Below are 11,820 nucleotides of genomic sequence, written 5' to 3'. Positions count from 1 at the left end.
GGGAAATATAAAGGGTTCCGGTGTTTATTTTCACTGGCATGTGAATAGGAGAGGCCTGCATAGAAAGATAAGTAATAAAAAGTCACAAAAACAATACATTTGCAGCCTTACAGAACATTTGTTTTAGATGGGGTCTGTGACCCCCATTTGAAAGCTGGAAAGAGTCAGAAGAAAAAGGGAAATAATTAAAAAAACAAAAAAAAAATAATGAAGCCCAATTGAAAACTTGCATAGAATTGGTCATTCTACAACATAGTAAAAGTTAACTAAAAGGTGAACCACCCCTTTAACAGCACATGTGCCCCTTAATATCTTAGAATTAAAAAATAAATAATGAATGTACATTGTAAATGTTCTTAGAATAGCTCCCTTGTCAATTTTATATTCACTTATTTTAAAGGTTTACCTATCCTTTAAAGGTGGAGCCAGTTTGTTAATTCTACTTTCTCCCAAACAGAAGAGTAATTCTGTCTTGTACCAGGGCCAATATACCAGGAAACCAGCCATTATTTACAGTAGGTAGGTACAGTTTGCCAGCTTATTGCTGAAGTTCTAATGAAGTGCTAATGGCACATTAAAAATCTGGCCTGAAACCATTTACAATGGGTCTCAAATAGGATTTATATTCCTTTTTTATTTAATTTCGTGTTTGTAATTTTATATATTTATTATAAAGAGCAAAAGTCTGAAATCATTATGTCTAATACGCCTGCATTATAGCAAGCCTTTATGTAGGAGAGCTTAATCTTAAAGCATTTTATTAGTTATACAATGAAATACTGCCATCATGTGGGCACTTGAACATTTACACCACTTTTAAAAGCCTTTCTCACAAAAGCACAACAAGAACTGTTCAAATGTTCTTAATAAAAAAAAGAAAGAAATATGCTATTGACTATTTGCTTTGGCAATATAAAGATTCATTATTACTCATAGCACTTATACAGAGAGGTCACAGCTGAGGCAGAACAAGACCTTGGGGATGTCAGTGCAGATCTTTGTACAGCCTCCTCTTCATTATATCAGAATTCACAGTAACATCTATCTGTCTTGCCTTAGTGCTACTGCCCTGTCTGCACTGTGAACACTTGTCACACTGGATTATTGCACTCAATAAAGCAAATGTTATCATAATAAACGCAGTCCATATAAACCACTAACATATTTCCAGGCATTTATATGGCAGCAGGGTCTGTACCTCCATGTCCCCTGTGTTCTACCATCAATGAAATCTAATTGCTGATTGGCTTATTCAACCCCACTGTCTTTTAGTTCTTTAGAAACACTCCTGACTTTTCCGCAAAAAAGTCTATTGTTTCCTATTTTATAGAGGCTGTACTCTCCATTGGTACCATTTAATATACACTAGAAACTTCCTTAGAATTGCAATGTATTTCATTAGATAAAATGTAATTTCTGGGTTTACATTTCCCTTATCTGCTATTCACTCTACTGCTCTTTGGGGATATAACATATTTGAGTTATTCACAAGGCAGAACCTGGCATTTACCTGCTTCTATACACAAAGCCAAACAGAGATGATTTGAGGGGCTCCCTCTTGTCTCTCAGCAGGATCCATGGGAGTTCATATCTCTGTGAAAGATCAAAGTCTGTAGAGAGAGTCCCCTGCAAAGAGGGAGCACAGACTAATGTGTCAGCTAAACTGTAACTGCTGACAAAATCTCCAAAAGAAAGTGCTTTGACCAATCTCCATTATGTGGGAGCTTTAGTTTTATGACTTTTATTAGTATAAATCATCTGCAAGGTTTAAATGTGTCCCCTCAATATCTGTATAAGATTTATTTAGGGTTGAGCAGAGACAAGTAGTCCTTATTTAAAACTTTAGCCTAAAAATGGCTGTATATATCCCCAGTTTGGTCAGCAATTTGGTTGATTTCAATCATTATGCCAAACCACCTGAATATGTAGGACAGGTCTGGCAAAAGTTTCAGTTGGTCTTCTTACGATCCTATGACATTACATATCCTATGGGCCCCCCACAACCACAGGGCTTGTTTCCCCTCTACAGCTATTATTATTGCACCAGACTTGTAATTACCACCTACTAAGAGGTTGAAGAAGCAACACTGGTTGGTATCCCTGTATGTATATATATATATATATATATATATATATATATATATATATATATATATATTTTATCCTTATTTAGCCCAAACTATAGGTAGAGGTCTGACAAAGTCAGATGAAAAAATGTTAATATTGTTTAAGAAAAAAGAAACCCCACCAAATAGAGGGTTACTATATCTATACCAAGTAGACTCACAACAAAAATTACAAAACCAAAATAATCAATGAGGATAATAATTCATTCATAAAGGTGCTAACTAATAAATTAGGTAAAGTGCTAGTGCAATTAATTAAAGTGAGAAACGATCAGTCTAAGGACTTATAAAAATTGATTATTCCTGAATCAAAAGGGTGTGTTACCCCACTAGTAGATTCCAGAAGCACCCCTTAATGAATAACGAATAAGCTTAATGAATTTATTCATTAAGGGGTGCTTCTGGAATCTACTGGTGGGGTAACACACCCTTTTGATTCAGGAATAATCAATTTTTATCAGTCCTTGGACTGATCGTTTCTCACTTTAATTAATTGCACTAGCACTTTACCTAATTTATTAGTTAGCACCTTTATGAATGAATTATTATCCTCATTGATTATTTTGGTTTTGTAATTTTTGTTGTGTCTACTTGGTATAGATATAGTAACCCTCTATTTGGTGGGGTTTCTTTTTTCTTAAACAATATTAACACCTACTAAGAGGTTGTTAAGGGTTACATGATGTAAGTTGAAATGTGCACCTTTTTTACCACCCCATTTTGTATATATATATATATATATATATTCAGTCCTATTGATCAGATAATTAAGTGTAATAGCAATGTATATAGCTATAAAGGGAAGAAGTGCCCATTGGTTAAATCCATTGAATTCTGTCTCAAGTAGGTCAGGCTTTAATTCCATTGTCAGTTCCTTGTGGCTCTCGCCACGTCACGTGTAAATGTAAAAATCAGCGGTAGAAAAATGCAAAATGCAAGTTATTGTGTCTATGTGTCAATCATATTTTAATATTGAATGATTAATTAGCTAGTAGCGTTCATCTTGCACTTGATTCCATTGAAAGAGTTATTATTCTTCACAATTAATCGTACTGTGCTTCTTGCACTAAATGTATTGTGAGTTGAAAAATGTAGACGGTCAATGACTTTACCTGAATGTGGATGTGAATTTAGCAGACCAGAAGAATTGTGGGGAGACATAGTCCCAAGTGCAATAAGTTCTTATGTATGTAGGGGAGGGATACCTAATATAACAGAAACGACTACAGAATGCACAAATACTGTCCATTGGTCATGGCACTGTATTTTACATGTACTTATATAGAGCCCAGCATCAAAGTATTTTAAATGTGTTAAAATGTTCATTCAATTTGAGAAATAATAAAAGTACATTCTGAGTAAAGTTTCCAGAGGAATGGTTAGAAAATGATACTTTGTTGGAAGGTTAATGAGAATGAGAGCACAGTACATATGACCAAGCACATGTCTCAGTTCTTCTTGTCTAGCACTCGCCTTGGTTTTGGTAGAACAGTATTTGCTGTGAGGCCCAGTATCTAGTTACGCCATTGATAGCAGCTGTGGACCCCAGAAAGGAAACCATAGGAAAATGCCTATGCCGGTACACAGATGTGGGGGTATAGTTAGGTTAAAAGTAAGCTTAAAGTGACTTTTTCCATTTGATGACGGGAATGTCCACAAATCTTTAACTTCTGGACCCAAGGCATAAATTACCTGGCGGATAACCTGGACTTCCTAAGGGTAATAACACCAGCTATCTGTCTCCTGGGGGTCGTAGAGGATTTAATCCCTGCCAAACAAGCTAGGTTAAGCTTATTTTACTATTCTACTAAGCAAAGAAAACAGTCGCAATGCACTGGATGGCTAACTCTCCACCTTCCCTCAGAGTTTGGATGCAGCTGGTTAACAATGCTGTCCCACTTACATACTGAATTAGAGGTTCACCCACCAAATTTCACAAGGTCTGGGGTCCGTAGTGTGATATTGACCCAGTCTCTGCACTTTCTGGTGATGCCTGAATTAGGGAAGTCATGACATTCCTCATCCCAGTGTGAAGCAAATTGTATCTTAAATCCCAACACACAAAGACTACTCATTGGTGTGTCCAATTAACTCCCCCCTATGTTTTTTACTGTTACACTACTCTGTGTCGACTTGTACCTCATGCTTGACTCCCTGTCTTGTTCTGTTTTGTTTTAAATGTTTAAAATAATAAAACTTACCTTTTAATATAAAGTAGCTTAAAGGAGAAGGAAAGGCGCCTATATAACACTCCTAATTCATGTAAAGTTAATTTGTCTGAATTGAATCATTCTACAGGTACAAGTTTCTCTCGTTTCCATTGCTTACTGAAGATATCCTCCATCCTCCTTTCATTTGTGGCTGCTACTGTATTTCATTTAGGTGAAGGAAGAATATTTCTTCTTAGTGAGGGCTGATGAGTCCACTGCACATGCGAGAGGCCGCTGGCAGCCGGGGCCATCGCATAAGAAAAGGAATCTGGACTATTCCAATACAGGTAGTCAATTCTAATAGTAGACATGGGAAGATTGCAGGGAAACTGATGAGCACAAAGCTGTACTGTGGATGGATATTATACATATAACAGGGATCCCCAACATTTTGAACCCATGAGCAACATTCAGAAGTAAAAGGAGTTAGGGAGCAACACTAGCATGAAAATGTTCTTGGGGTGCCAAATAAGTGCTTTCATTGGTCATTTGGTAGCCCCTATGTGGATTGTCAACCTACATTGAGGTTCTGTTTGGCGGTACACCTGTTTTTTTATACAACCAAAACCTGCCTCCAAGCCTGGAACTCAAAAATAAGCACCTGCTTTGAGGCCACTGAGAGCAACATCCAAGGGGTTGGAGAGCAACATGTTGCTCACGAGCTGCTGGTTGGGGACCATTGCATAAAAGCTAAACACTGCAGATGGTAGTAACATACAGTAAAATGAGCCCATTTTATGGAAACCCATTTGTTGTGTTGGCACAAGAGGTGATGGTGCTAAATGTTACAATGTACACCACTATCTGACAGAGGGGGTGCCCATAAATAGATATTGGGGGGTTCCCTTCCTCCAACTCCTTGCTAGGAAACATAATAAAACCCATTTTAAACAAGGTGCAATGGATCATGGATCCTTCCATTTTCCTGGTGGTGTTAAATGTTCCCTATTTTGAAGGAGCCAGAATCACTTTTCCCAATAACAGTGTGCTATTGTGGGAATTTCCATTTGTGTGACATTGACCAATTAGGAGCCACCCTTTCATTAAATGGGAAACAAGAGCAGAACTAATGGGCTGTTCCATTGATTGTTTTGTTCATTACCAAGGCATTCATTTCATTATGCTATTTGTTTCTCCACTTTCTGTTTGAAAACATGGATTTCTAACAAATCAGACCAGAACTAATTTAACTCCTGACCTGCTAAATTAGTCTGAATGGTCACAAAAATGACAAACACAAGCGACTGCAATTATATAAGAAAGCCATAACTTGTGCATTTTGGCTGGTTTATATGTATAGACGTGTGGTTTAACTAGTTTTGAAATAAACATGGCTGGCTACAACAATAAAGAAAGGCTGTTATGAACAGGGCCGGATTTACATAGAGGGCGCCCCTAGGCCCACTGCCGTTTGTCGCCCCTGTCCCCTCCTCTTTTTCGTGCAAATTTTCATCATCTGGACCAATGTGGGTGTGGTTGGGCAGCATGCTGCCCCCCTAAAATCCTGCCACCCTAGACCCAGGCCTAGGTGGCCTTTCCACAAATCCGGGCCTGATTATGTAGTTTCTGGGTAGTGTTAAAATTTATTTGAATAACAAAACATATAGAGAACAAATTTTGGGTTTCTATTGTTTACAACTCTTTAATGTGTATTCTATACATTATGATATCTTGCTCTTATCTTGCTTATGGATATATTTGTAAAAACTGTGTTTAAAGGAGAACTAAACCCTAAATATGAATATGGCTAAAAATGCCATATTTTATATGATGACCTTATTGCACCAGCCTAAAGTTTCAGCTTGTCAATAGCAGCAATGATCCAGGACTTCAAACTTGTCACAGGGGGTCACCATCTTGGAAAGTGTCTGTGACACTCACATGCTCAGTGGGCTCTGAGCAGCTGTTGAGAAGCTAAGCTTAGGGGTCATCACTAATTATCCAGCAGAAAATTAAGTTGGCCTGTAATATAAGCAGATGCTACAGGGCTGAAATGCTGATGCTAATTGCACTGGTTTCTGTGCTGCCATGTAGTAATTATCTGTATTAATTACTAATCAAACCTATATTACAACATTTGCATTCTATGTACTGTATATTGTGAGTGGGTCCCTAAGCTCAGTAAGTGACAGCAGCACAGAGCATGAGCAGTGAATCAGCAGAAAAGAAGATGGGGAGCTACTGGGGCATCTTTGGAGACACAGATAGTTACTGCTAAAGGGCTGTAGTTGCCTTATGCTGGTACTGAAGCCCAAAACATAATGTACATTTCTAGCCTACTTCTTTAGTTAGGCTTTAGTTCTTCCAGTGTTTCAGCTCCAGTTGCAAGAAAATAGAACATGAAGCCAAGTGACACAGGTGACTAGTGTACCAACAGTGTGTCATTAACCTGAATATGAATAAAATACCCAATTTTGCATTAATCCATGTGTTGATTATATATGTGTTTATAAAGTAACCATTGGTTTTTCTGCCTTTATTAAGAAGTAACATATCATGCAGAGGAATATTATGATTAAATGTCTTTAATAGAAGCTTTTTGATGCAATGTTTTCATAACAAAGTCTCATGGACGTATTGTACAGCATTGTGTTCATTTACAGCACAATGTTAATACATATGCACATGTTATGTACCTGAACGCTCTCCACAACGAGAAAACAATGATGAAAACCCTTGACACAGAATCAGAATGGGCCCCTGGGAGTTCTCGTCTCCCCTGACAATCCAGGTGAATGAGCTTTGTCCTTTTTCATTGTGACGCTTACAAACACTTTAATAGGAATGTATTGCATGAAGTCCGTCGGGGGCAGTCGCAGAGCTTTCCGATTCGTGGTCCTTTCCTGACAGCACATTGTTCTCCGGCATCACACTGCAAGAGGGACACAGCTGGGAATGAGTTGTCTAACCATGTTTCTGATAGCAAACCCAGGTTATAAGAGCTATATACATCTGTGATTAAAATAAGCCCTTAATGTGTTATGTAAAAAATTTATGGTAATTGTCTAATTGGCATTAAACAGGGAGTTAAACTTTAAAAAAAGGATTGATACCTCTCCCTGCAGCCTTCAGTGTTACTGTCTAAGAACCAGGTGGGTGAATCATTTTCTTTACCAGTGAAAGAAATGAAGGTAAACTTTGTGTGAGACGCTCTTTGCTTTATGGTTAAATCATAAATAAGAAGGAATGCGTCATTTAGACTGGACTGAACCAGCAGTCCAGTAGCGGGAGTTTGAAAGGGATTGTTCACCCTTAACCTTTAGTATGATGTAGAGAATGATATTCTAAGATAATTTGCAATTGGTTTTAATTTTTTGTTATTTGTGTTTTTTTTTAGTTATTTAGCTTTTTATTCAGCAGCTCTCCAGTTTGCTATTCCAGCCATCTGGTTGCTAGGGTCCAAATTGCCATGCATTGATTTGAATAAGAGACTGGAATATGAAAAGAAGAGGGCCTGATGAGTAATAAAAAATAACAACAACAATAAATATGTAGCCTTGCAGAGCATTTGGTTTTTTTTAGATGGGGTCAGTGACCCTTATTGCTAAGCTGCAAAGAGTCAGAAGAAGGCGGCAAATAATTTTATAAACTATAAAAAAAAATAATAAAGACCAATTGAAAAGTTGCTTAGAATTTACCATTTTATAAGATACTAAATTTAAACTTAAAGGTGAACCACCTGTTTAAGTCATAAATATGGATGAATGCAGTATTCAAACTGGACTGAGCCAGCAAAATAGAGGGAGGTTAAACAGTCCTTCTGCTGTCTACAACTACAACAGCTAGTTAGATGTTTGAGTTGTACTCAATACAAACTGACAGTGCCACAGATTTGGGTACCACCATGTTATTCAATGCAAGACTGTGAGTTGCCAGGAACTTGCAATACCTTAGGTGGGAAGTCTTCCAACACAGACAATTTTCGAGACAGTATTGCATTGTTTCTGGCACTTAAAAGAGCTCATGAGCCATTTGCTGTTGGTTGCTGGACTCAAAATGTGTGTGTCCTTGTACAAAAGTCTAAATAATGAGTGTAGCTATAGTGGCATCTGCCATGCTTACAGTGAGGCTGTTAAGTCACAGGGAGTGGTGTGCTATGAAAACTGTACAGTAAACGATAAGTTGTGCAAATTCTGTAATATCAGAATTTAAATGGAGCACCACAAATGGACAAAATTGATGATGATGATCATTTATCAGAGCAGTAACTGACTACTGATATACAAAGTGGCACAGGCAAGAAGCATAGCTCAAGCCTTCCTTTCCCCAACTGCACACACTGTGCCAAGCTAACATCCAGACAAATCCCTGTTATTGGGTATTATTACATGGTTGGCGTCCCTTCTTATCACTTAGTATTTGTGAAGATTCAGGAATAGTAAAAGTGTTTAATGACAATTACAATGGATTTTAGAATTAGGAACCAATGTTATACACCAAGGGGCAGATTTACCTAGGGTCGAATTTCGAGGGTTAATTAAGCCTCGATATCCGACTGTCGTATGTTAATCCTTCGACTTCGAATATCAAAGTCAAAGGATTTACTGCAAATAGTTAGATCGAACGATTAAATCCTTCGAATTGTTCGATTCGAAGGATTTAAATCCATCGATTGAATGAAAAAAACATTAGAAAGCCTATGGGGACCTTCCCCATAGGCTAACATTGCACTTCGGTAGGTTTTAGGTGGCGAACTAGGGGGTCGAAGTTTTTTTTAAAGAGACAGTACTTCGACTATCAAAAGGTCGAATAGTCGAATGATTTTTAGTTTGAATCGAAGTCGTAGTCGAAGGTCGAAGTAGCCAATTCGATGGTCGAAGTAGCCAAAAAAAACATTTGAAATTCAAGTTTTTTTTTATTCTATTCCTTCACTCGAGCTAAGTAAATCATAAATGGGCCCCCAAGTGGTGCTATAAATATGCAATAAAGAAGCTACAACTGGAGCACTTTATCACTGGATATGGGGGCTCATTTATCAACACTGGGCAAATATCCTGTGTGCTGTTACCTATAGCAACCAATCAGTGATTAGCTTTTTAAAGCCAACTGCAGGTAGAACAATGAATGCAGCAGTTTGATGGGTTACTGCCCATGGGCAAATTTGCCCAGTGTTGATAAATGAGCCCCATTATTGCCACAGTGCATGTTCCCAAAAGGTGTCCACGCCAGTGTGTATAAGCTGGTGATTGTGTTGGGGAAATTGTGGTTGTGTCAGAAATCAGAATACATATTTATAATATAGAAATTAAAATGTGCATGAATGTGCGTTTTTTTTTTTTTAAATTGGACTTTATGTTGTATTTAGTCCCAGGTTATAGGGCAATAATATCTGAATTGACACTGAATTATGGGCAGATCCATCGTCATTCACTCCAAGGAAACAAAAGGAGGACTCACCATGGGAACTTGGCCGTATTTTTTCTCAAATAAAGGAAGCCTTTTATTTTTCAGCTTTTCCAGCACCTCTTGCAGAGCGTCGATCTTCAACACAAACACAAGGAAGCAGTGAATTACTGGACAAATATCAGGTGAAGCAGAGGAAAAATAGTAAATACCCAGTCCAAGCCATTGCCATCAGATTGAATATATATTCTTAATTATCAGGAAAACTTTCTTGGAGAAAACTCTGCCAAATTGTTGCACTGACACTTCCTGCTATAGGACATGGATTGTAATTACAGAATGCTAAAATACAGAGAGAAAACTTCTGGTCTGATAAACACACCAATGAAACCAAAGAGTGGATTTTAGTTTCAAAGCAACAGGGGTGAGGCAGAAATATCCCCACAAGTGACAGTTTTCCCCAATTAGTATCATTTGTACATAAGAAATAAGGAGCAGATAAGCGGCAGTTTAGAGTATAATAACGCTATGATGCTTGTTAATATTAGGACCTACCAGATCCTTTTCGTGAACGCTGTTGTCTCCCTGGGAGAAAAAGTCGGCGGCTCTGGTCTCCAAGGAGTCGGCGTCTTCCTGGCAGTTGGCTGAGAGAAAAAGGAGTAGGAACAGGGGGCCGAGCATTAGGTGCAGGCGAGAGCTCTCCATGGTGCTGAACTTCTTGCTGAAAGCTACAAGTAGCGGACAGCGTTATATAGCGATAGCGACTCCGCCCGCACTGACATCACAGGCTGCTGCTGCTGCTGCTGCTGCTGCTGCTACACGGGCGCAAAATAATGAGTTAAACCAGACACAAGGAGAACTCCATCTCCTGCACATGACATATATTATACACGCACATATTTATATACTCTCTTCTATGCCTATTTCAGGGGTAAAGAGTCTTCCAAAATGATTACGAAATGTAATTCTAAGCAACTGTGTATTTATACAGTAATTAAAAATGGCAATGGTTTTAAATGTATAAACATAACTGCAACTGGAAGCAGTCAGTTTCCTCCAGGTTTTTTTTTAAACAGGCTGCAGACGCAGAAAAGCAGAGACTATAAAGGCTAAACTCCAAGAGAGATTTTGATCAGATTTTGTGGGTCAGATTCAAGGCTGGAATTAGGGGTTGACACAGGGTGGGACTCCGGGTCCCCTGCAGCCGGGTTCTCCAGCCAAGCCGCAACCCCCCCCCAACGCACACACGGACGCGCATGCACGCAGCTTGTATTTGGCGCAACCTGCGACAAGAAGATTATCGCCTGAGGCGGCGTTCGCAATGCTGCCCCCCTGCCGCCCATTATGCTTACCTTTATAGTCGACAGAGGGTCTAGTGCAGGCCGCATTGATAGCGCAGAGAACAAAATTGCGCACTCTGCACTAGAAAAGCCGAATTTAATTTGCAGCCCCTGGTAACGTCTTCAGAGCTGCCGCCTGAGGCAACGTGCTCACCTTGCCTGATGGCTGAAACGCCCCTGGGAACAGGACTGGCCAGTGGGACCCACAAGAGCCAGGGGCCGACTGGGTTTTTTCCCGGTGTCCCGTCGGCCCAGTCCGACCATGAGTAGACAGAGTAGGCATGTGCCTAGGGAGCAAAGCTGGAGGGGTGCCAGGCATGACGTTCTCAGTTTCTACCCGTGGTCTGGTCCTCATTTCTCCTCACTAGCTGTGAGCACAATTGCCTATCCGCATGTGCACGAGCGCCTGCACGTCTATATGGAGCTGCGACCAGCCAGGTTGCCTAGGACGCCTGGCCAGGCTGTCTGGGCACTAGTCAAATTTTATCTGATCTTGCCATGCAACAGCACAAAATTTGTAGGATGCTACAAAATCTGATCCCCCTATAGCTAGAATGTATAGTCGCATGGTATAGCTTGTTCATGCATCTACATCTGACATTCAGGGGCACATTTATTAAGGGTCACTTTGCATTTTCCACAAAAATTTTGCGTTTTCTAGGTTATTTTTTAGTCAGAATCAATTTTTTTGTGTAAAAAAAACCCTTAGAAATTTATTATACCTCGACCTTAGGAATACCTTGAATCTGAAAACCTGTCAAGGTCCTGTAGGAGTCAATTGCAGAGGTCCCTTGAACCATT

The 11,820-nt window shown here is 39.2% G+C and overlaps 1 protein-coding gene across 1 annotated transcript; it reads right to left on the bottom strand.

Annotated features, from left to right (window-relative positions):
• Nucleotides 1-6,845: 6,845 nt before the first annotated feature.
• Nucleotides 6,846-10,446, bottom strand: LOC108697112 (cocaine- and amphetamine-regulated transcript protein). Its single transcript, XM_018226838.2, has 3 exons — nucleotides 10,235-10,446; nucleotides 9,734-9,817; nucleotides 6,846-7,208 (listed from the first exon to the last, which is right to left on the bottom strand). The coding sequence occupies exons 1-3, from the start codon at nucleotides 10,382-10,384 to the stop codon at nucleotides 7,101-7,103; spliced, it is 342 nt and encodes a 113-aa protein (XP_018082327.1). The 5' UTR covers nucleotides 10,385-10,446; the 3' UTR covers nucleotides 6,846-7,100.
• Nucleotides 10,447-11,820: the final 1,374 nt, after the last annotated feature.

This window comes from Xenopus laevis, chromosome 1L (assembly GCF_017654675.1).
Source record: "Xenopus laevis strain J_2021 chromosome 1L, Xenopus_laevis_v10.1, whole genome shotgun sequence".
Classification (NCBI taxonomy): domain Eukaryota; kingdom Metazoa; phylum Chordata; class Amphibia; order Anura; family Pipidae; genus Xenopus; species Xenopus laevis.
Note: the sequence above shows the minus strand (reverse complement) of the source record. Positions and strands in the feature narration are given on the sequence as shown.